Raw genomic sequence first — 26,437 nt, 5'->3', positions numbered from 1 at the left:
TGCTCTCTTTCACATCAGACCTTTTCTTTTCAAGGTTATCTTTAGACTTACTGAGCAATTCAGGACAGAAATGAGAGGCCCTCCAGAGCAGCTTCTGGCACCTTAGTTATATGTTTGAAAGAAGCTCGGGTCCCACCATGTATACTGTACTCTTCCTGTCCTTCCAGACAGCAGTGACATTTAAGGATTTATCCCTGGAGCCTGCTCCCCTCCAAAACCTACAGTCCAATTAGTGCCACTGAAACTAGAGAGGTAGAACTACTTTTTAAAATATGTGGTATTCAGAGTTGGATGCCTGAAGCGTAGCAGATGGGCTGAGTGTTGGACTCAATTGCCATTTAAAAAATGTTGAGGAAAAGTGAAGTAAACATAAGCAGAAAGGGAAAGCAAGAGAGGGTGTGGATCCAAAATTCAACCAGCTGGCTTTGTTTTCAGAAGTGAGGAGTGAAATAGATAAAAATAAATAAAAGAATCCAGATTGGGCTGGAAGCAGAGTAACTAGAAATATTATCCAGCTAGGACAGTCAGTTTGGCTGTGCATGGGTGATCTGAAGGGCCACCTAACATCTCCTTAAAGAAACAGCCATGGAGTACGCCACATGCCAATTATTAGAAGTCGACTTTTTCTATATCTGGGGCAGTGTTCACTGGGGGCAGCTTTTAAAAAATCATTCCTGGAAGGAGAGCCCTGAACATTTCAGCTCTGTTTCTGAGGAGACAGTCTACTGAAGGTTTGACATTTTGGGCCTGATTCTGTTCCTGTGCCAGTTTTAGGTTGGTGTGATTCCACTGATTTCATTGTAGCTACTCCTGATACTTTTTAGTGCAAATGAGAACATAACCTGAACTTGGATTTTCAGCAGTCCAGGTAACTCTCAACTAGGCTGCTACATGTATTGACAGGAAACTTGGGGCTCTAAATTGTAGACTTATGGGTTTCAGGAAGAAAAGGCCCCCAGTATGGCAGAGCACTTAAGCATGTTTAGTTTTAATCACCTTAAAAATTCAATTGATTTTTAGTTAGGCCTTGATCCAGAAAATCAAAGACACAGAGAAATTGAAAAGATTCTGATTAAACAGGAGGTTTGCTGTGGAATAATCTCCTTAGGGGAGGCACTAGCATTTGAATCAGTGAGAGTGAGCTAAACACTTGAGAATATTCTGTAGGGTATCCTTCTGTACTGGCAGTGATTGGCCAATACCTAATAGCTTCTCTCCATCTTTCTTTCTGTGATCCGATATAGTCTGAAATGATTTTTAAAAAATAGCATATGGGGAAACAATAGACACACGGCTTTCTTCCAGGGTCCCTGCCACATTCGCAGGATTTTATTCTCCAATCCTTTTCAAGTTATTGTCAGAATTACTAGATAACTTGTGATCATGCTGGAGGGGGAAACTGAAATTGGTCAAGAACATAGAAAAGCATGCAGAGCAATTAATGCGCACTCTCCCACCACACATGCTGACTCATCTGTTCCTTTGGGACTCTGATGTAGGAAAGGAGAGAGACAGTAGTGCTGCATACCAAAATAAAATAAAGGGGTTGTAGATGATTGAGACATCTCTGCCCCAGCTGCCTCCCTCTTTATGCATAACCACCCATATGTGGCCAGTTTTGCACTTTATGCTAAAACATTGCTCTGTGTCACAGATCATTATCCATGTTGCCAGTTTTTGTGATTTTTATCTTTTTGTTTTTTTTCTAGCCCCAGCTCATTGGGTCATGTGAATACATGAGAATCTCCGCTTTCATTTGTAAAAGCACGTGCCTAGCACTTACCTCATGGTTATAGAGAAAAGCATGAAAATGTCAGTCCTGAGCACCCTAGAGGCTCAAAAGCCAGAAAGAACCCCAGATGATATGTTTAAAGATTATAATTTTTAAACTAATTGAGTGATTGTGTGTACCTGACTCATTTTTGAATGGCTGGGGTTGACAGTATTGCATTATTTTTTATAATTTGTATTGGAATAGTGCCTCAGTCACACCTGTTGTGCTAGGTGCTGTACAAACCCAGTATAACACAATACCTGCCCTAAGGCATTTATAAGATAGACTCAATTCTGCTATGGCAGCTAAAAGGTATCAGACAACTTTTAATGGCTAGACTGAGGACCAGCTGGGGCAGAACACTGACAGACAGTGAAGGAAAGTTGATACTTAGTTATGTAATTATAAAAATGTGTGAATATAAAAATGATATGTATCTGAGTCTCCCTGTCCTTCCAGCTTTTATATCTTGCTGGTCTTGTAGATTACAAACTGCCTGGGGCAGGCACCATGTTTAGCATTTTTTATACAGGTCCTAGCTTACCAAGGCTCCTGATAGGGAGCTGCTGGGCTCTCATGTAACTGTAAGTCATCATAGATTAATGTTAGCACAAGTCTTAAAGTTGTGGTTATTAGGTTTATTACTTGACCATGAAGCTCTGTTTTTTAGTGATAGGCTGGGGGTTGTTTCCCACTGATACAATAGTACATTGAAAAAACCCAAATGCGGAAGACATTTAAGACTAAGTTCTCTGGAGTGGTGCAACTGCGCTGTGCCATATTGCTGCCATAACCTGACCATAAAGCCAGTTTTAATTGCCATGAGATGGGAATCACCCCAGTGTAAGACTGACATTTTATTCTACCCTTGCGTGCAGCATCTTTACTGCTGCTCCATGCATTGTGGCTGCACCAGGGGGCCAGGCCCATGGCCTCATGTGGAAGACTTCCCCTATCAGTTATAAACCTGCTTCAGGCTGATCAGATTTGCAGTATAAAAATGATGACAGTCTCCCTTTAAAAACAGATATGACAGGGCTTATACAACTGCCATTTAAAGAGCACCGCACACAGGAGTAGGAGGCAAAGGCCTCCCAAACCTGGTATGGGTGCTGCCCAAACCAGATACTAAAGAAGAGCCTCACTGATGTAAATCGGGCTGTTTGCCACATTCCATAATTCACAAACAAGAGGCAACAGTATGTAGATGGGAAAATCTGGGTGCAGGGGCAGCAACCTCCATGCTTGCTAGGAAAGGCCTGGCTGATGGGCTGGGTAAGGGGGTATGTCCTGTCCTTCATCCTCAGCTTTCCTTTCCTTGTGGGCTGCTAGTTTTGTTTGGATGTATTCCTGGAGGTTTCATCACATGATGTAATCTCTAATTAAAGATTAATGTTTAATTTCTAGAGACTCCAGGACAATCCTGGAGGCTTGGCAACCCTGCTTTCCTTTCCTCAGCCTGCAGCCAGCTCCTGCCCTGCCCCAGGACCATGTACATCAGTGAAGCCCATCATATACTAGGTGCTAGCAGGCTGATGGCAGGCAGTAGCTGCCTGCCAGGTTTAGTCATCAGACAGCAGCCAGTATTTCTGCCTATAATGGTTTTGGAGCAAGACTGTCTCCCTTGCCCTGGGACACACTGACTTGGCCTGGATGGCTGCTGGGGGGTGTGTCTGTCTGTCTGTGCACTGGAGAAAACAGACACTGCCCATCAAGGCTGGGAAGAGATCTACACTTGTTCTGGGCTGGGGGCAGCATTTCCCCTCTTCCTTGGAGCCTGGGTTTCTGATCAGCCGAGGGGCGTTTAAACCTCCCCCTGCCCCGGGAGGGGCGGGATTATAACCCCCTAGGCCAGGAGGGTTTGTGGGCACCTTCAGCTAGAAGAGGCTAGGGGAGAGAAGGGCTCTTCCCACCCCTGTCGCCGGGGAATATCCCACCCTGGGGCACAGGTAACCCAGTCTGTAGCATCCCCCTGACCCCCACCCCAAGCGCCCTGCCACGGGGTCAGAAGCCGAGGGTCTTTTCCCGCCAGGAGGGGGGTGAGATCCCTTTGGGGGGGGTGTCTCTCCCCGGACCCCTCTCAGTCCCAGCTGTAGAGGGATTCGCCCAGCCACGGGCACACGCCGGCTCTGCATCTCCCTCGCGAGTTCACCCACGCCACGCGCAGCCCCGTCTCAGCCAGGGAGGCTTCCCCTGCCCCAGCCCAGCAGCCACGGGTTGTGCGAGTCCCTCCGCTTTTATCCCGCGGCAGAGGTGGCCGAGGGAGGATGCCCTGGTCCCCCTCTGAGCTTGCTGCTGCGGGCGGGGAGTACAACGGGGTTAAAGCGCCATCTCCCCGCCTGCCCCCACCCGGTGACCCGCTCCGGGCAGCGCTACTTGCTTGGCTGACTCCTCCCCGCCCCGCATCTGCATCAAACGCCCAACTCTCCTGAATTATTCAGCCGCGCTGCCCGCCCTCTCGCCGCGCGGAGCTCCCCCTGAGCAGCTCCCCGTAACTTTTCGGCAGTGGGCAGGTCAGAGCCTGCCTCCAGTCCGCCCCCAGCCAGGCAGCATCCTCGGCAGAGCGCCCTGCCTCCCCCTGGCTTTGTGCCTCATGCACCTTCCCGCAACCTGCACCACTGGGACTCGGGGGCTTTGAGCGGCGCCGCGTCCTGCCGGCTGCACCCCGCACTTCTCTGCGCGCACGGGGCGGCCCCAGCAGCTCGGGGAGTCACGGTCCGGCGGAGCTCGGCAGGCTGCGGGGGGCTCCGAGCCCCGCTCGCTAACCCAGGAGCGGCCGCCCCGCGCTGTCCAGGGTGCGGGCCGGGGGCAGCTGCAGCCGCCCTTCGGGGCCAGCCCTCCGTGGCTGGGGGGCTGCGCCTTGCCCGGCTCCCGGCTTGCTCCAGCGCAGCGGGGAGCTCCCGGGGAGCTGAGCGCGCGCTGTTCCCGCCGGGCGGGCTCAGGCTCGCAGGGGGCGAGCTCGCGGGACCATGCTGGCAGCCGGCGGCGGCGGCAGCAGCGGCGGCCCGGCAGGCGCGCAGGCGCAATCTGCCCGGAGCCTGCGGTTCCCGAGCCCGGCGTGCGGCACCGCCACAGTCTGGGCTCCCCTCGCCGCCCGAGCGCTACTACCATGAACTGCTCCATCTTCGCCGGAGCGACTCACCGGCACTGGGCGCGAGACACCTCCCCGGCTGCCCCCAGCCGCCACCGCCGCGCCCCTGCCGCTCCAGAGCCCGGCTCTGCAGGCGCAGGATGCCGGGCGGCAAGAGAGGGCTGGTGGCACCGCAGAACACCTTCCTGGAGAACATCGTCCGGCGCTCCAGCGGTAAGAGCTCTCCCTGCAACTCACCCCCGGCCCGGCCAGCTAGGGACACCCCTCCCGGCACTTTCGGGGGGACGCTGCCTTGCAGATCAGGACCAGAGCGGGGGAAAGTTAGTTGCTGCTGGGCTAGGTTCTCACTGCAACTTTATGGTGTGCTGGGTGTCTTTAGACTGGATGCAGCCCGCTAGCCACGGGCATGCTCTTAATCTCCGTTCAGCGATGCTGCTGGTCTGCTTGGCACAATATGTGGCTGAGGAAAGAAAACCTAATACATTTACTTTAAAAAAAAAAACCCTCTGACCCCCATCAGTGCAATATCGAAGAAGCCTCCCTCCCGATTATTTGTATCTTCAGCAGGTGACGATCAGAGAGAAATAAAGCCCCGATTTGTTTAGCAGCTTTCTTTCCTGTTAATTTAAGGAATTTGGTTAATTCCACGTGATGCCTGAAGTTCTTCGGGAGGTTTCCTCATCCATCGTTGGTAACTTTAGCTATCTAGCTAAAAGTGTGTCCCACACTGACAGCGATAATAGACGCAGTTGACAAATTAGAGAAGATACTTTTATTGTAAAATTGTTCAGCCACCGTCTGTATTTAATTAAACTGATAAAGTGTGTGTTTGTGAGTGTGCATTTCCACTAACATAGCAAAATATGCTGTTAATTTCCCATAAAAATAATTTCTGTAGAGAACATAATTTACCTGTATTTGTAGATATCTGATCTATCGAGCATTTGCTGTTCTTCATCTGGTACCTTTTCCCCCGACATAGCGTCTTTAGTCCATGCCAACTTTATTATAATAATAATAATTATTATTACTATTATTATTTATTAATTGCATTTAAATACTTTGAGTTTTTGTGAACTGGTTCTGAGAATAAATAATCAAAAACATATTTTGAAACTATATCTTCCCAATATACGTCATTCATTCTATGTCTTAAAAAGTGAGCCTATTAGGTAGAACCATTTTTAATCTTTCTTTTATTGTTCTGTGGTCTAAAGCTCGTAGAGTTTTGTAACACTTTAATATTAATTTTTGTTGCAAAGGTGCTATTAGGAATTACAGTGACTTGGGTGGTAGTAATCCTGTGGCTGTGCAAACATGCTGAATATTGTCAGCAGTTCCATACCCGCAGACTCCTCTGTTATATATATAATGACAGGACTGTTGGTTTTCAAAATTCCATGGCTGTAAAATTATTCATTGCCTTTAGACTCTATTTTACCCTTGCAGCGCATTAAGAAACACAATCAAGAATATCACACATTAAAATAATGAAATGGATACAGATCATCCCACCAACAAAACACAGATGATACTTTGGGCCAAACTCTGACCTCCTGCTTAGTCTTTACTGAGGCAAATTTCTATTGAAGTGAGTGGGAGCTTGTATGAATAAAAATGAAAAAAGGACCTCAGAATTTTCGCTATTGATACCAAACTGAGGTTTCTCTTTAGACTACAAAAGTTTAGGACAGCAACATGATGGCTAACACTGACCATTTATGTGCTGCCAATGTCTGCGTTAATCTAGTGACATGAATCAGAAAGAGGGACAGAGAAGAGGAAAGTGATTAAAAAAGTTGCAGAATGTATCATTAACAAATATTCTAATGTTATCTGAAGTCCAGCTGAGCAGTAGTTCTTTCCATGCCTTCAGTTGCGCTGTGCTAAATTCATTTCATGTTTCTGCCTTAAGTGGTACAGTTTGTTGGGTTTGACATTGATGTCGGATGAAGAATTTGGAGGCTGATGCTACTCCCATTGAAGTCAATGGGAATTTTGCCATTGCCTTCAATGGGAGCAGAACTGGGACCTAGAAATTGTTGGTCAAAGAATGTTTTTCTTGGTTTTAAAATGTCAGCTTCATAATAAACCAACAAACATTTTTATCTTTTTCTTTCTCTCGTATTGCCGGTATCAAATGCTCTGCTTGGCTGCTGATTCTGTGTCAAGTTCTAAGGTGGTATGGTTATGGAAAGCTGGGGTCTCTTGCAACAGTGTACTGCCAGAATTCTGAATGAAAGATTAAATAATACGGTTGTATATATCACCTTTCCTCTGAGGATCTCAAAGAATTGAATAAATTATAATTACACTTCACAAGAAAATCAAGGAGGCACAAATAAGCATTAGCATCCCATTTTAAAGATGAGCAAACTGAGGCACGGGTAGTTCAGTTGTTGTGCCCAAGGTTACATGGGAAATCAGTGGCAGGGCTGGCAACAGAACCCTTAATCTCTTGTTCTAATTAGGTCACATGGCTATCCTAATGAAAGTTTAGTAAGATTTAAGGTATCAAAAAGTAGAAAAGATCAGTAGGTTTTTTAAATTGTACTTTAAAAAATACTTTATTTTCCATCCAATTTAAATTTGACCAAAAATGGGAACATGGGATTTGTCATATGGGATCAAACCACTGATTTCTCTAATCTGCCTCCTCTGATGCTGGGGGAATGCAACAACTCCCCATAATGCACCAAGCCAATTGTACATTGATGGACGGGCTGGGAATGTCTTCCTAGCTCATGCAGGTAATCAGTTTTATACCCTGAAGCATGAGATTAGATTATTTCTATTTCAGTTAATGACTCATGTTGTCATGGTCATAACATTATTCATGCTTTTTGGAAATCAGCAGCACTATTGGATTCCATGACATCTTTCATTAGCAATGAGTTCTATACTGCATGGGCCACAATGAATGGCTCTTGAGTGGGCTAAATTCTGCTCCTATAGTCTTGTCTGTAGTCAGTATAAGGCAAGCAGGACTATACACCCTGTAAAGTAATATTGCTTTGTGTTTATTATATCTGTCCTCACAGATTTCAAGTCACCTTTCACTGTCACGGAGCAGGGTAAATAAAAAGAGCTTATTTTTTATTATAATCTTCAACATTTCTAATATCTCAGTCTAGTCCCCTCTAATTTCATTCTAGGTTAAATCATGCTATTTTTGTTTGTGATTTCTCATCACATTTTAAATCCCCTCAGACTCCTTTACTGTCATATATTTTGATTGAACAACTGAACATTTATATACAGAATTACCGTATTTTTATAAAGTTGAAATTCATGCTGACTCTGCCTTTTGACAGTGGGAGTTTTGTGCACAGATTGAGTGTGGTAGATAGACCTTGGTGTTAAAAACAGTCATATGGTTGATTTTAACTGAACTGGAAACTTTCTGTTTAGGAAGCTCAAGAACCTTTCCCTTCCCCCAGTTTTGGTTACAAAATAGATTAAACTCAAGCGACATCTCATGAAAAGAGTGAAAATGCATATACAGTACAAAGAAATGTATTGGCCACTGTGTTTCCATGATTCCTATGCTGGAGTGGACTTCCTGAAACCCTTGGTTAAAATTATACCCCCACAAGTGATAAAGTAGAAGCAAGGTCAGATAACTAGTGATTGTCCTACCTCTCTTATTGTGCCTTTTGTCTACAGTTCTTGCTTGTCATATTTAAACTTGGACTGTAAACTCTTCGAGACAGGGTATTTGTCTTTGGTATCGAGAAGTACCTTGTGGCCATATGGGTGCTCAATTATAAGACCTTAAGGTGGTCATCCTGCAGCAAAAAAACTTCAGGACCAGACTTCAAAGAGAAACTGCTGAGCTTCAGTTCATCTGCAAATTTGACACCATCAGCCCAGGATTAAACAAAGACTGTAAATGGCTTGCCAACTACAAAACCTGTTTCTCCTCCCTTGGTTTTCACACCTCAACTGCTAGAACAGGGCCTCATCCTCCCCGATTGAACTAACCTCATTATCTCTAGCTTGCTTGCATATATATACACCTGCCCCTGGAAATTTCCACTACATGCATCTGACGAAGTAGGTATTCACCTACGAAAGCTCATGCTCCAAAACCTCTGTTAGTCTATAAGGTGCCACAGGATTCTTTGCTGCTTGAGAAGATTTGGGGTGACCTCATTTATTTCTGGTAGCCTTATACCCCCCCCTGCTCTGAGTTCTTCTAAATCAGCTTTGCCTGGGCTGACTTTTTTTCATCCTGGAGCTTGCAGAATACTTTCGAAGAGCCAGTTATTTTCCCTTTTGGACAGCACCAAATTGCTCCATCGGGTAGTTTGAAAAGAATTTCCCAGAGGATGGTGACTCTGGGCCTCTTCACAAATTGTTCATCCAGCCACAACTGATATTGCCTAAGCTAGTCATTCTGCTGTACTATCAATGTACTCAGTCAGTACATTTTTCAGGAACAAAACAAAACAAAAAGCCCACGAAGAGCCTGCTCCAAAGCCCACTGAAGTCAATGAGAATCATTCAGCTGACCTGTTTGTGCTTTGGGCAAGGCCCTGTGTACCTGTGCCTTTTCATTTTTTTTGCCATGTGTTGTTGCCTTCCCCCTTGCTTATGGTTATAAGAAACTTGAAGTAAATGAGCAAATGAATAGATTCCGTAGTTCGTTACCCTTTCCCATTGTAAGCACACTTATCCCTGGTAAATGAGGTTTCACGTAAATTAAGGCCTGGTCTACACTGGGGGTGGGTGGGGATCGACCTAAGATACGCAACTTCAGTTACGAGAATAGTGTAGCTGAAGTCGATATATTTCGCGTCCTCACGGCGCGGGGTAGAGTGCTGCCGCTCCCCCATCAACTCCGCTTCCGCCTCTCGCCGAGAGAATTTTTTTGTGGGTGAGAGCACTGTGTTTGAACAGATCACTGATGTTTCCTTTTACCTTTATCAGAATTTGAAGTTTTGAAAAAGGCCTTTTCTTTCTTAGGGCAAAATCTTCCTCTCAGCTCATCACAGGAGTGCACGCCTTTGAGTTTTTTGGTTCCCCAAAGGTGCGGACCTTCCATTGACATAAGCATGTGAGATGGGACCTGGATCCAGACATTCCACAGCTTTGATTCCAGAGCTGAAGTTTGCAGCTCGGGCTCATTTCTGTATGACACGCAGGGAAAGCCAAATGTTGAAGCTGAGCACCGAGTTGAGCTGTGTCAATAAAGAGAGGAGAAATTTGTCCTCGCCCTCTATCTTCTCCTTTTGCATAATTCATCAGTAAAAGTCTAAAACCTGTGTTTAGGACACAATCTGCTTACATAAAAATGTACAGGTTTGTAACTAGTTTACCCTTGGGACTTCTCAACAGGCTGCAACAGAAAGCAAAGGTAGTTTGCAGGGGAGCAAGCCCTACTTTAAAGACCAAGAGTTCTAATTACCATTATTATTTATTACTTCTCTTGCATTAAAACTTAGAGGCCCAGTCAGGAGCATGGTTCTGTTGTGCTCGCACTGTACAAACACACATGAAGACTTGGGGAGAGAACTTGACTCCACTGTAGGAAGTGGGAGTTTTGCCATTGACTTCAGTGAGGCCAGGATTTCACTTTAGTTTCTGCCCTGAAGAACTTACAGTTTACTGCCACAATCCTGCAATCAGATCCACAGGGGCCTTGTTCCCCCATGGGGCTCTGTGATGTCAGGGGCGTTCCACATATGTAACAGGAACTGCCCCTTGCAGAACCAGTTGCAAAATCTGGGGCTAAGAAGATAAGTGACACACAAAGGGGGAGGGGAAAGGTGTACGATCATATATGTAACCTTTTATATACATTCATTTTAAATATTGAAAATATGTATACGTAAATAGGTGTCAGCTCCCCTCTTTTCTCCCTCAAACTATCCATCAGGAGTTGTCTGATGCCTTGTAAGTCTGGTAAGGGAAAAAACTCTCAATAATTAAATGGATTTTTGTTTGACCCTGATAGAACTGAAGATTCTCTCCAGTCTGAAAATTCTTTAGGACAAGTTAGTAGAAATACCAGGGCTGAGCACCTTTCACAAGTACCTAAATTCTTAAGCACAAGGGCTGTAAACCAGTGGCCAAATTAATCTGTGGTCTAACTCGTTTGGCTACATTGCAGTGAGGTAACTGATGAGCTTGGTCTAATAAGTTTATTATTATTAGTGGATCATTTAGCTTTTGAAATGCACAGCATTGCTATTGAAATATCCAGATGATTACAACTGGAATTTGATTAAATTCTTGGGTTGCATTTATAAGTCTGCCTGAGGAGGGATTTTGAATCTGAACTTATATAATGATTGCAGTAAATTGTTGAGCAATGCTTTCTATCCCAGACACCCCCTTCTTGCCCAGGAGACTGTCCTTTGCTGGGCCCAATCCTGAAGCCTGAAGTTCCTGTGACTCCTGTTGAAACCAGAGGGAGTTTTATATATAAAACAACTACATATTTTCAATATTTATAGTGTTGGTTTTTTTTAAAAAAAGAAACTTAAAAAATTTGATAATGAAAAATTGATACCAATTTAATAGTTTAGAAATGTGTATGTACAATTTTGTTGGTTAAGGGAAGAGCCAGTTTTTTTCACTGATATTTGATTGGCTGGATTACAATGAAGATATTTTTTATGTTTGTAAATACTTTTTTCTCTCAAGTTACTGACAGCCAGATGCTGCTCTGGAAGAGGGATTGTTACCTGTATTCTGGGAGAACAGCATTCAGTATATGTCACAAGAGGGCACTCTAAGTGTTATTGCATCTACAGATCCGTGTTTAAATCTGAAAGAAAACAGTAAAATGAAATTATTGCCTTTTAGAGTAAACATTTAGTTTGTTGTTGTTACTGGAAGAGCTATGCAATGAACAAGAAATGTAAGAAAGTTAATTGAATGGGAAGGACATGTAGTCTGCCTACTTTATCACTGTATTACTTGGTGGCTAGCCAGCATTTAGTGACTGAAACACAGGATTTTTTTAAATGAATAAAACATTATTTTCTGTTTGATGTGAGTCTATAAGGGGTAATGTTGTGGTCTAATAATTCTTTTAAGTTATATTGCATTGCAGGAAACTTGTTTTGACAAAAGAGTTGTGTGGTTTTTACATACTCGGGAGCTTGTGTGACTGACCGATATTTTGAAAAATAAACGCTTTCATTGGATTTTAGGACACAATCCTGCAGTCCTGGCTTCCAATGGGAAGGAATCTCACTGGAGTAAAGGGGAGTTTTGCCTGAGTTAGGATGGTATTGTCAGGTTGAGAGTTGAGCTCTACCATGTCCTGAGAACAGTACACGTTTGAAATTACAAGCCTGATCCTATTGACTTGTGATCCCAGTGACTTCATTAGGAGTTTTGATCAAGTCAGGACTGCAGGATTGGGCCCTAATGCCTGGTGTGTTTCAAAACATTGTCAGTCTTTCTCACAAATTAGAGTGTGAAAATCAGACATTGTTCTTTGTCAAAACAAATTTCTTGAAATATAAATACATTGAGGCTAGTGGGACTGCTCACAGAGGTAGTTACATGTGTAAGTGTTTTCAGGATTAGGTCTTATGTACAACTAAAATTAGAGGCCAAGCTTTTCCAAACGAGGAGTCTAAATTTGGAATCCTAAATCCATATTTAGGATCTTGCCTGATTTTCAAGAGTGCTGCACACCCAACAGCTCCCTTTGCTTTTAATGGGAGAGGCTGGATGCTCAGCTGTGATGAAAAGTAGGTAGGTACCAAGAGGGCCCTGGTCCTGCAGATATTTAAGTATTTGCTTATACACATGAATAGTCTCACTGACTTTAATGGGATGCTCACATGCATAAAATTAAACATGTCTTTGCAAAATCCGCCTTAACTATGGATCTAAGATCCTAAATGTAGGCTCCTATTTTTGAAAATCTTGGCCCTGCGATACGATATTTTGTAGCACTATAAATGACAAAGGAGTATTTTTTCCAGGTTTTACTCTCTCTTTAATTATCATGTAAAAATGTACCTTAGTGGTATAAGATTGTATAAAAGCTTTCCATTTCTTACATTACTTCCAAATGCCTTCACTTTCAGCTTCTGCAGATTCCATAATACTTTCAGATAAGTGGCGATTAGTAGTAAATTAGTATTTATTTTTGAAATATACATTTTCACACAAAATGGACCAAATCCTGTTTGCTTTCCTCTTATGAGCATTCCCTTTGAATTTAATGGGACTACCCAGGTAAACAAGGCAGGCTGGACTTGGTCCAATTGAAGTGCACATAATTTTAATAGAGAACCGACTCATTGGACATTTCATGGGTAGTTTGTTGGCATCTGTGACATGTAAAAACGTAACTGGGAAAGGTTTGAACTAATGTAACTCCGTGGTAAATCATTTAGGCTATATCTACACTACAGCCTATGTTGGCAAAATTTATGTCGCTCGGGGTGTGAATTTTCCACTCCCCTTGGTGACATAAGTTACAGTGATGTAAGTGTTCGTGTGCTCAAAGTGCTCTCCTGCCGACATAGTTTTTGCTGCTTGCGAAGGTGGTTTTTTTTTATGCCAATGACATAGTGTCTTCACCACACGCTCCTCTGCAGCGCTGTACGTATACAAGGCAAGCAGTGTAAAACCTATGGCCATCATGCAATAAAATAGCTTCTCAGACAAGCCATAGGGACAACCTGTTGTCTTTATTGATGTAAACATCTGTTGAGGTAGGTGGGAATTTTGTCTCAGTAAAGAGTGAAGCATCAGAACATATATGAGATTAGGCCTGATGTGTAGCAACCAGTTTAACTTTTGAATTTTTGGGCAATAAGTTAAATGCAGATTATAATGTTTTTCTTTTAGTGTTTGCCTTGGAAATTGCTGTCAACTGCCATGCTCATAGCTGTCATACAAACTACATGGCAATAAAACAGTGAAACATATATTTGTGTACCCAATTTTATAATTTTTGATGAGCAGCTTTTTGGGGTGGGGCCGTGGCTCGTATCGCAATGGTGAACCAATCGTGAGTTGCTCCTCAGTTTGCTATTATAATATAAATATTAACAACAACAATAGTAGAAATAAATATCTGAAGCAGGAAATTTGTTCTGTGATGAATCTGTCAAGCAGATCTCAGGAGTTAGGTTTGGATGAATTTGAAAAGACTGACATGATTCTACATATTTAAAAGGCACAAGGGAAAAAACTCACTGTATTAGAAAATGTAGAACGGCCTTTACAGTACAGATTAAGAATGTCATGAGGAGGTTTGTGGTATCAACGTAATGGCTCATCTACAGCACCATGCCCAAGCTTGACCCCCTGATTCTGCAAACTGTTCCACATGGAAAGACTGCTGCACCTGCACAGAGCCCCCTGGACTTTAGTGGGGCTCTGCCCATGCAGGTCAGCTTGCAGGATCAGGATTTTCTATTTTATTCTGTCTGGTCGTGTGCCATGCCATGAGTGTGTTGCTGGATCCGTTGACTAAATTCAATAGAATATCCTTATTTGTCTGTGTCAGGGCTTAATTAGATTGGCTAAAAGGAAATCAAATATAAGGGGGGGCATGTGAAAGGTTTTTATTTTGTGCAGAGTCTCATGAGTTTTCCAAGAGGAGGTGTGCAGATTGCAAGGCTATGTTGATCTTGGTTTACTTATTGGGACAGTTGATTGACAGTCCTGTAAGTGGTTTGGGATTCTCATAAGGGAGTTAAGAAGCAAGCCAAAGTTGAAACAGATTTCAAGGCATTTTCACACAGCCTGTCAGTTCCTGGCTGTGCTCTATCTGGGTTGGAAGTGCGGATCTTGTAAAATTGATTTGGATAATAAATCTATTCAGATGGGAAGATGTGTTTTTTCTTTTCTTATTTTTTTCTATTTTTTATTTCTGGTTGTGTTACTGAGTCTGATTTTGCATATCTCCTCCTTCCAACATAGTTGTTTTGTTCCTTAAAAGATTAGTTGCATATTCTCGTGGGAGGAGATGTAAATATGAAATGGTGATTTTTACAAATTGTACTTGAATATTTCTAAGACAAGATGAGCAGAGATGATGTTCTTCACTTGATTAAACACATCTTCTCCTAGAGTGATTTAGCTGTTCTTGCTTTTCCATCATTATGTAACGTGTATTTTTACATCGCTTTGGGCATCTTGTTGTAAAAAAAAAATTACTTGAACATTGTGCTCATTTTTTAAAAACAAGGTTCCCAGGTTCTGAACAAAGCTGAACATTAGCTATTGTGATATCAAAGGTTTGGTGCTGTACTACATATTCTCCTACCTTTTTATATGAAGGAACTTATCTGCAAAATAAAAGCATGGAAACTTAAAATATATTTGATTTTTACAAGAAGCAGTGCTAGCAAAAGGTGGAATATTTGCTAACGTTCAGTAGTACAGTTGCTTGTCATCTGTATTAAAGTTTGTAAAGATGAGAGTAATGTTAGCTCATTAAAAGGGCTGCTGAGCCTTCTGAGATGATAGGAACTCTTTTTGAGGCAGGCATGTCCGATGCCTGAGACCTGCATTCTTGTTCTCCTATAGACATCAATGTTTTAGAAATATCTAGTAAAGGAATATATATATCCTACAGAACTTTTCTTCAGGCATTCTGCAGCACACTAACAAGATGGGGTTGGGAAAAATGCCTGGTGGACCCAGTGCCATCAGACAAGTTTAGACATCATAAAAATGGACTTTTCTCAAAGGGGATGTAAAATGAAAGTGCATTTTCAGCACATCAATTAAATTCAAGCCAGAGGGAATACACTAATAGATATTTTAACTTAATAACTATGGAAGTTTTAAAGTTAGCTGCCTGTGAATCTTTTCAAATAATGATTTATTGCCAGTTAGCTAACTGGAAAATTCTCAGCTCCTACATTCCTATGTTGGATCAGAGTCTATCACATCTAGTATCTGGTGTTCAGCAATGGCCAATATTGAACGGTCCAGATGCAAGTGTTCCCCGCTTTTCCACCTCCTCTGTAATGTGCCTGGCAAGTTGTGCATTGCTGTATGTGGAAGGAAAATATATTCCTTTCTGGGCCATACTATGCAGCACTTAGTTTACATGAGTTGAAATTACCCATATTTTATCAAGGATTTGTTTACTTGTACCCTACCATCCAGAACTTCAGGTCACTTTTGTTGCTCATAAAATAATCCAATTCTTTTAAAAGCTAGTGTGTACTGGACAGCTTGCCTCTCCTGTGGCAATGAATTCCACAGGCTGACTACACACTGTGGTCCTGATCCTACTATCTTAGCTCATGTGAGTAACCTCATGCTGTGCAAGGAATTGTTTAAGTACTTTGCGGCATATGTACAGGAAAGTTATAGGGTTAAATTCTGCTTTAAAATTTTTTTTTGGTAAATATAACCTGTATAAAATATTAGTGATGCAAATACAGAGGTAGATGTAAGTAAGCGTTTCTCTATTTTTTCTTTTCTTTATTCCTTTATTGTAGAGCTCTTGTCATTCTAATTATACATATATGTATTAGTTAATAGCGTTTGTTAATTTTATTGATTCATTTAATTAACACCAACACAAAGAAACCTAAGTAACACTAAAATTAAAATTCCCCAAACTCTACAGAACTAAACGAAATATAAATTAATCTAAGAACATAGTTTGTACCAAGTGGGGATTGAATGCCCCACTAAACTTCTGGTGCATTGATTTGTGTGTACAGTCGAAACCTTTTAATCCCTGGACTCTTAAGTTCATTGCAGCTGACACAGGGGCACTGGTAGAAAGAGGAAAACTGCCTAAGGTGGTGGCCAGAATACTGCTCTCACTCCGCTTATCAAAGTAGTCTGGAGTTTTATCACTAACCAAATGTTAGCAGAGGCAAAAAATGACTTCTTCCATTGCCAACGTCCTGGGAAATTCTTCTTGGACAACATTTTAGCCACAGTGCTCAATGGCCCTTGGCTATATGGAGCAGCCTGTCAGAGGAGATTAGAATGAACCCAAAGTTGACTGTATTTTGAACATGAAGCACACCACAGTATTAGTTTTGACCAAAGCTGTCCTGCAAGTACTGAACATGAAAAAGAAACAAACAAAGCTAACTCTCCAGCAAGTGTAACCAGCAAGAGACTAAGGGAGATAGAGAGCAGAATCCACTCTGGTCAGTTCTGTGTAAATCTTAATCTTGGAAACGATGGATGGTCTAGAAATTCCTTAGGTACGTAGGTTGTATATTTTGGTAACTAGGCCAAACAGGCAGTGGCGTATTAGCCACTGGACTGATGGGGCCTGGGCCCAGGGGCCCCAGCCAACTGTGGTGTCCGGGAAAAAATCTGCTGCCAGGCACTGTAACCCAGGTGGGTGGGGCAAGGGAAACCCCCATGTCTTGACCCTGCTCCGTGGCAGCAGCGCCGGATTGGGGAAGCCCTCATGCCCCAACCCCCTTCCCCAGCAGCAGCAGCGCCGGGCAGATGGGACAGGGAAGACCCCCCCAACAGCAGCCCCCAAGCCCAGCAGAAGCCGCGGGACGGGGAAGCCCCAGTGTCCCCCACCCCTCCCTGGCAGAAGCCATGGGGCGGCAGAGGAAGCCCCTGTGCCCGACCCTGCTCTCTGGAAGAAGCGCTGGGCGGGCAAGGCAGGAGAAGCCTCAGTGCCCAGAAATGTGGGAGGTTGTGGGGGAAACCCCAGCATCTAGACCCCTGTGGTGGACCCCCTGGTGCAGGAACAGAGCTTCTCTGGTCTTGGGGCTGCAATGGGGGTGGGGCAGAAAGGGGTTGGGGAGTGCAATGGGGAGGACCCTGGGTGGAACAGGGATGGACCCTGCCCCCAGGGAAGGGACCGAAAGGGGTGGGGCTGCAGGCAGAAGGAAGAGAACAGGGGCGAGCCGCAGGCAGAAGAGGCGGGGAGGGGCTCCCCACTTGCTCTGGTTCAGGGCCCCAAGAAACCTTAATCTGCCTCAGCAAATAGGTAACTTTAGTCCCAGACTGGCCGTTAGGACCAAACCTTGCTCCTAGTCGCTGCAGAAACCTAAATGTTCATCCACCATTAGATATCTCCAACAATGTCATCCAAAACTGTCACATCTCAAACCCGGCGAAACCCCCATAAACTGCTGTGTTGTACCCTCTGTTCAGTTATGTCTATTGTTACCAAGAGGTTAGATTCTAAATGGAAAAAAAGCGGGGTGCAAAAATTTGAAACATTTCAGAATATACACCTCTACATCGATATAATGCTGTCCTTGGGAGCCAAAAAATCTTACCGTGTTATAGGTGAAACTGCGTTATATCGAACTTGCTTTGATCCGCCAGAGTGCACTGTCAATAACAGATAGCTAAGGGTTAATGTTCTTTTACCTGTAAAGGGGTAACACCAGTAACCTGAAACACCTGACCAGAGGACCAATCAGGAAACAAGACTTTTTCAAATCTGGGAGGGAAGTTTGTGTGTGAGTTCTTTGTTCTTTGTCTTGTGTCTGACCCTCTTGGCTCTGAGAGTGATCTTTATGTCTCCTGCCTTTCTAATCTTCTGTTTCCCAGTTGTAAGTACAAAGAGATAAGACAGTAGGTTTATATTGTTTGTTTTTTTGTATTTACATGTGTGTAGTTGCTGGAATGTGTTAAATTGTATTCTTTGTGGATAAGGCTGTTTATTCATATTTCTTTTAAGCAATTGACCCTGTATTTGTCACCTTAATACAGAGAGACCATTTTTATGTCCTTTTCTTTCTTTTTATATAAAGTTTTCTTTTTAAGACCTGTTGGAGTTTGTCTTTAGTGGGGACTCCAGGGAATTGAGCCTGGAATTGGTGGGAGGAAGAAGTCAGGGGGAAAATCTCTTTGTGTTAGATTTACTAAGCCTGACTTTGCATACCCTCTGGGTGAAGAGGGAAGTACTTGTGTTTCCAGGACTGGAAACGAGGAGGGTGGAGTCCCTCTGTTTAGATTCACGGAGCTTGCTTCTGTGTATCTCTCCAGGAACCCAGGGAGGGAACACCTGGAAGGGAGAAGGGGGGGAAATGGTTTATTCCCCTTTGTTGTAAGACTCAAGGAGTTTGGGTCTTTGGGGTCCCCAGGGAAGGTTTTTGGGGGGGACCAGAGTGCCCCAAAACACTCTAAATTTTGGGGGGGGTGGCAGCTTTACCAGGTCCAAGCTGGTAACTAAGCTTGGAGGTTTCCATGCTAACCCCCATATTTTGGACGCTAAGGTCCAAATCTGGGAAATATGTTATGACATGCGCAGCCCCATCCCCCCGGAGCACTCCTTTACCCTGTTATATCCGAATTCGTGTTATATCGGGTCACATTATATCGGGGTAGAGGTGTACTAGCAGTTAAAACAGAGGGTTAAGACAAGGACTCCTGGGTGCAATCGCTGCCAGAGTTTTGGAGTGTGACCTTGTGCAGGTCACTCAAATCTGTGCCTTGGGTTCTCCACCAGTGCATAATTCATTAATACTGCTCTCTGAATAAAGCGGAGGTGTGTTATATTTCTGTGTCCTGAGTACTTCATCTCTTGATACTAGAAGACATGTTGGTACCCTTTTCCTGCTGTTTGCAGAAAGACTCATTTAATTTACAGATGCTTGGAGAGGGTCCCATCTTTGTATTCAGAACTGTTGAAAGACCTGTGCACAGGCCCCGATGGTATTTTTAGAATTTGTGTCAAGAAAAAAAATTATATGGGACAGTTTAGCTGATGATTGGCATTGTCTCCAGCACTGACTAGGGGTAGCTAACCCTGCTTTATTTGTGGAAACTCTGGTGTCTAGTAAAAAACCCTGTTTAGGGTTTTGTTCAAAATTGCAGAGGTAATGTAAAAGTTGTTAAACGCAGCTTTGATGGAGAAAATAACTCTATCAACAATCAAATGGGGGAAAAGACAGGTTGGTGTTATACATATGAATTAATGTGGTTATGATATAAGAAGACTCAGGCAGGATGTCATTACTAAATCAGCATTTTTCAGATTGCATTGGTATTTCTATGGGCTCTTTCCTTTGTCAAAGTTTTAAAGAGAAGATGCTATATACACAAAGCAAGAGACTTATATATTTATCTTTCTTTGGCCTGATGCTTGTTACAATGATCATGGTACTAAATTTAGCCTCTTGCTAAATTTTTGCATTTTTAAAATTTTTTTTGTGTTTTTAATGAAAAATCAATAAAGCAAAAACAAAACAATAACCCAAAGTCAATGCTGCTTTCCTATCTCCCGTGGTTTGGTCAGGCTTTGTTAATTAATGCTTTCTGAGCACTCTGCAATCCTCGGATGTAAAAGTCCAAAAATGTAATATCAGGCCTGCCATATGTCTGCTCTTGGCTGTGACATGCCTCTTCTGCTGTGTACATTGTGTTCTGAAACAGTTACATAACAGGAATATAGGATCAAGATTATCTCTGTCACAAATGATAAGACTACATATCTATGTAATCTGTTTATTGGTTTATGAATCTCAGGTCCTCCAGGGAGTGTCACAAATCCACATGATATCCCTGAATGATTTTATATTTGAATATCTGATTCTGCTGAAGGATGGATGCAATAGAAATGTCAGTCAGTCCGTTTGCTTCTGGTGAATGGAGGACACTCCTATTTTCATGTAAGGTGTTTCTTACTTCTAAGTGTCTAGAACATCTTAGGGAAGATAGTTATAGAAAATGAGTATTTTTTTTGTGTGTTCGCAAAATCAATCCTGTTTTTGATTCAACACTCATGTAGTACTTGTAGATTCACACAGTCTCTCCCAAGTAGGATTTTCCTCACATGGGAACGTTTAAGTCCAGCACCAACTCTGAACTGTGTCCACTTGAGAGGAGTTAATTGGGGTGAATGTTGTGAAGACCATTCAGCAGTTCTAATGGGGGAGAGGGGTTTGGCTGATATGCAGATATATTGGATAAAATTCAAAACTATCCCGTGGGAGCAGTCATATTCAGAATTGGAAATGGCGGGAGATGTTACTAACAGGTAACTGTTAGTGCTGCAGTACAGCTGCCAAAATAAAACAGTGGTGCAGAAAAGAAGTCTGGTTATGTCTCCAAAGCGTGAACATCTCTTTTACACTTGCTCGTCACAGTTCTGGGATGGCTTTTTTTTTTTCTGTTTGTTTGTTTGTCCTCACCATGCAGTTCTTTAATCTCTTTTTACAGTCCCAGCAATTAGTGATGCACACACTTGTTACACCCACCTAAATGTCCTGGATTCAACAGTTGAATTCACACCCAAACATTACTGGACTAGTGTTCTGCTTAGACAGTGTGTGTGTGAGAGAGAGAAAGAATAGAAAGTCCAGTTAGACAGTAATGGGGAAATGGTGCAGAGAGGGTAACAAACAGGGATACGCTGTGTAGAAAGTAGAGGGAAGAGGAAAAAATGCCTGGAGTATCAGTACAGTGGGTGAAATCTTAGCTCTATTGAAGTCAATGGCAAAGCTTCCATTGTCATCCAATATGTATGTATTTGTTTTGTGGTATGCATAGAAGCTCCAGTCATGGACCTGGCCACTTGCTTCCCTTTAGGTAGAAAAACAAGTTTAAAAAATATTGACTCCCTCTTCGGATAAAAAAAGATTTTTGGGTAAACTCAGACTAATTATACAAATCTAAAAAGATTGAAGTTCATGAAACCCGAAGCTCTATCCTTACATCATTCTGTCTTTATTAGATTTTCACAAGGAAAAATATTGATCTTCAGATTTTTTTTTCAAAATTCAAGTTTGTAAAATATATGAGAGAGATGGATATGGAAACTCCAAAATTTTCCAATATACTTACCATGTTGGATAGAATATTGGATAGAATATTATTTGGATTATATACTCTACATTCAAGCCTCTAAACCATAGGAAAAAATGCAGTGTAGGACCTATAAAAACACAAATTATCGCTCTTTGATATGGAAATAAGGTAAATATAGCCATAAACAAAAGCAGTAGGCATAATTATCCTGTCACTAGTGTAACGACAGCTGCTAAAAATTCTCCTTTAGATCTTTTTTGGACAATACCTGTGCTGAGAGGAAGATACCTGTATCATCACTGAGTTTGTACATTAGAGACTTTTAATGGCTACATTTCATTAGCTTTTTTGCACCACTCTAGTGGTGAAAGTTACTGAATAGCTCCATAGCCGCAGTAAAAACACATTTACACAATGCTCAGAGATGACCTTGGATCATAAATGGAGAACCTCTGTTTTAGACTGTAGGCAGAACATTGTTACAGGAACAATATTAGAAATGTTTGCATAGCTGATGAGCATATAACACTGTGGCAATACAGCTGAAGAAAATGGATACTTGCTGCCAGGGGCCGCTCTAGGCACCAGCAAAGCAAGCACTTGCTTGGGGCAGCCCATTTGCAGGGGCGGCATAACCAACAGGGGGCTCTGGGAGCTGCAGTTCCTTGGTTAGCTCCCTGCCTATAGAGCCAGCCCTGGAGCAGGGAAAGAACTACATTTCCCAGCATTCCCTTGGCCACTACTAACTGGAAAGGAAGGAGGGGACCTCATGCGGCAGCGTGCTGTGAGTGGGGAGTGGTAGGGATACCATATTTTAACATTCACAACACAGGACAGTCCATGGGGAGGGAAGCCCCACCCTGCCACCATCCACTCCCTCCGACTGCCCCTCACAGAAACCCCAACCCATCCAACCCCCCTGCTCCCTGTCCCCTGATCACCCCCTCCAGGGACCCCTGCCCCTATCTAAGCACCGCTGGTCCTTGTCCCCTGATTGCCCCCTCCCGGGACCCCTGCCCCTAACTTCCCCCAAGGACCCCACTGCTTATCTAAGCACCTCTGGTCCCTGTCCCCTGATTGCCCCATCTCGGGACCCCTGCCCCTAACTAAGCCTCCCTTCTCCTTGTCCCCAACTGCCCCCTCCTGAGACCCCCCCCAACTTCCCCCCACCTGTCCCCTGACAAACCCCTGGGACTCCCATGCCTATCCAACCACTGCCTGTCCCCTGACTGCCCCCCCCCGAACCCTTGACACATCTAACCCCCCCTGCTCTTTGACTGCCCCCCCCAGAAACCCCTGACCCTTCTCCAACCCCTCACCCCCTTACCGTGCCACTCAGACCAGCACGTTTGGCTCCACGCAGCATCAGACATGCTGCTGCATACATGCTGCCATGCTCTCCCACGGAGCCCACAGCCCCCACCCCACACATACCAAGCACCTGCCTTCCAGATTTGAACACCTCAAAATTCAGGAGTGCTCAAGTTCAGTTTGGGCAGCTGTTACTTCATTTCTCCCAAATCAAATATACTGATCCACTGTAACTTGCTGTAGAAAAAGTCAGATAAAATTGAGCAAGAAATGCTTCTCAGTGGTTATTAGGACTGGAATTGCTATTTTCAACAGCCATTGCATTTTTTTGGTTTGTTTGTTTAAAAGGAAGACGGTATTGCACTGGCAAATTCCCCATAGAAAGAAAGAGTGGAACAAAAGAATAATAAAGGCACCTCAACTTTTCCTCATTTATGTAGGATGGCCTTATAATATGCATCCAGATATCCTCCAGTCACACAAGCTGAAAATTGTTCCACTTTACTGCAGTTCCGTAACCATATGGGAACCAATCCTGTCTGTGTTCTGTGCACATCTAAAATTCCTGCTGACAGACCCGCCCTGGGAGCAAGTTACCAGTGACCCAGGGCTGCGGTGGAAGGAGGGTGCAGGTAGGGGGGGAGAGCCCAGGGCTGAGGTGGCAGGTGGTGTGTGTCGGGAGCACTGGTGGGGGGGGGAAGGGAGGAGGGCACTCATGGGGGAGAAGGGAGAAGCCCAGCGCTGGGGCGTCTGGGGATGTGGGTGGGGGGGAAGAGCCCAGGGCTGGGGTAGCAGGGGGATGCGGAGGGGAGCCCAGGGCTGGAATGGGGGGCAGCCAAAATGTTTTTTCTTGGGGCAGCAAAAAACCTAGAGCCAGCCCTGCTTCCTGCTTCAGAAACACCTTGCTAAAAGCAGCTTTGGAGAAACAACGTTCCAAACTGGTGAATCAGATTATTTTAGGACTAGCTCCTAATATGTTTGTGCTAATTCATGTATCTGAGCTGTAGGCACTGACTAAAAGGACAGATGATTGAAGCAATATTTAAACATAAGGTCAGCCTCCTGAAAATACTCACTGCAAATATTAGCATATTTAGAGGAACTGATATAGGCTGATAGAATTAACCAGAGCCAACACCTCCTTTTATGTAATAAAATAGACATTTCCAGTCTGTATCTACAATGTTGTTTTCTTTTCTAATCTCAGCCTTGAACTTTTTACTTTCCTTGCTTCCCATCACTATATTAGAGTTCCATTCAGCTTATCTATTATCTGCCATTATAGGCGTGATATAGCACAGTGCATAGCTATGCAAATTTCTCTCTGCGTGTCAGCTGCAGTCCTCCACCCCAGAAGTGGCTGCCTCTGAATAATTGTGTGAAACACTTTGGGAACTGTGAAAAGCACAGTATTTTATTTGTCTTATTATGCAACATGCCTGTCATCAATGCTAGGCACACTGACCATTTTACACATAAATAAACAATGTATAATGTTAGTTCAAGGTTGATATCAAGGCACAATATCCTCATCAAAAGTTGATAATAGATGATTCTTAGAACGTTCTGTATGAATTGTTTAAGAGCTGGTGCTTGTTTTAGTACTTTAGGTGAAAGAAGTGTCAAACGTTACTAGAAACAAAACGTGTCCAACCAAATGTAACTTTTCATTTTATAATGCCATATCCTTTTTTTTAGAGCCTTTGATTTGTTCGGTTATCTGTTAAACTCATATCCGATTGATATTATCAGTATGAATATGTCTGCAATTGGTTTTAACACAAGGATCATTTAACCTTACATGATGGTTAACTGCAAATCTTCCTCTCTCTTTTTTCTTTTTAGAATCAAGTTTTTTACTGGGAAATGCCCAGATTGTGGACTGGCCCGTAGTTTATAGTAATGACGGTTTTTGTAAACTCTCTGGATATCATCGAGCTGACGTCATGCAGAAGAGTAGCACTTGCAGGTATGTAGCCTTGGTATATTCACAAACTAATTATTTATATTGAGTGAAAGTTAGTACTCTGCTAAAATGTTTAAATGATCTTGAAAGCCTTAATTTAAAAATGATCTGTTAAAAGTTTGCAAAATTACCAATAAACTATTTAAGGTACCAATGCAATCAATAGAATTTATAACTATAAAGGTTGGATACTGCACAGTGCTGACCACCTTGTCTCTGATCCAGCAAAGCACTTAAACACATGGTTAACTGTATGCATGAGTAGTTCCATTGACGTCAATAGATCTACTGAAGTCAATGGAACTAATTGAGTGCTTAAAGTTTAGTACATGCTTATGTGCTTTTGTTGGATCAGGGCCAGACTACTCAGCATGTTGTAGGATTGAGCTATAAATGAAAAGAGAATATTTCTGATGATAATATAGATTTGTTTTTACTTTATAACATTTACCAATGAATATATTTTCTGCCATCCATGTTTTGAAAACAAGCTAGTTCTTCCTTTAATTAGCTTCTGGATCCTGAGTTCAGGAATTTGTGACTTGCCTTGTAACAGCTGTTGATGGTATAAATGTTCTGAGCAGTTCAGGAATGAAGAAAAATCTTCAGTGGAAAAGGAAAATTTTAGAGACTCTGGGCTAGGTTCTCCTTTGTCTTGGAATTGCTCCTGATTTACACCAATATCAGTGAGGTCACAATCGGGCCCTGTAATGAATTTGAAAGAGATATGCAGACATGGTAGGATGTTTAAAAACTGGGTTTTAGTCCACACAAGTGGACGATTTTTACTAGTTTCACTTTAACTGATTCACAAAAGGCCTACCCCCATGACCATACTGAGGTGCACACTGCACTCTGTCACCATCGGGGCAGTTACCCCTAGGAGCAGATGGACATACTGTCACCCCTTGTCTTGTGGTCTGCCAGGAGAGGACAATTTTAATTTATGGCCTGATATCCATCCTACCCTCCTCAACTGAGTGCCTGGGAGATGCTCCAGGAGAGCGCTGAATCCCTGGGAGATGCTTTCTGTGGACTGGGTTAGCCAGCTCCAAGCCCCATAAAGCATGTGCAGCCACAATCCTGGCAGAGCGTCCACTGCCCGGGGCCTACACCTGGTTAGACTGCTGGTAACTGAAGCAACCCAGGGAGCAAATCTGACTCTATACGTGGGGTACATTAACTACCATTCCATTTTCACCAAGAGGCAACAAGCACATTGCTAATGGGAAAACGTAGCCTGCTCTGCTTTCCTCTATTGAGGAGGAGGGGAAACCCTTGGAATCCAAGATTCCTGAAAGTATTCAGGCTTCCTGTAGCAGACAATGGTATAGGAACAAGCTTGTGATATTACCATGCAATATTGAATACAGGCAATAGCAAGCAAGTTCTCAAACTCATGGGGGCTGACGGAGACAACCTCATCACAGCCATCTCAGATGCACTCATAGAATTGCCCTGTTGCACTCCCATGATCACATCTACGTTTTCTTTGTACTCAAACACATCTATATAAGCTACTTGCTGCCAGCTGAGCCTCTTTCCAACAGCTCTGAATTAAAACCATTACAAGTACAGAACAGAACTATAAGAAAATTTTAGTTAAACA

The 26,437-nt window shown here is 43.2% G+C and overlaps 1 protein-coding gene across 2 annotated transcripts in view; it reads left to right on the top strand.

Moving 5' to 3' along the window:
- The first annotated feature begins 4,967 nt into the window (after positions 1 to 4,967).
- KCNH5 (potassium voltage-gated channel subfamily H member 5) overlaps positions 4,968 to 26,437 on the top strand; it is a 248,629-nt gene continuing 227,159 nt past the window's right edge. For both annotated transcript variants that reach the window (XM_030558539.1, XM_030558540.1), the window contains exons 1-2: positions 4,968 to 5,078; positions 24,708 to 24,831. In XM_030558539.1, coding sequence (XP_030414399.1) covers positions 5,006 to 5,078; positions 24,708 to 24,831 — 197 coding nt within the window. In that variant the 5' untranslated portion in view covers positions 4,968 to 5,005. The remainder of the gene's footprint in view (positions 5,079 to 24,707; positions 24,832 to 26,437) is intronic.

Source organism: Gopherus evgoodei, chromosome 4 (genome assembly GCF_007399415.2).
Source record: "Gopherus evgoodei ecotype Sinaloan lineage chromosome 4, rGopEvg1_v1.p, whole genome shotgun sequence".
NCBI lineage: Eukaryota > Metazoa > Chordata > Testudines > Testudinidae > Gopherus > Gopherus evgoodei.
This window is presented reverse-complemented; position numbering and strand designations above follow the sequence as displayed.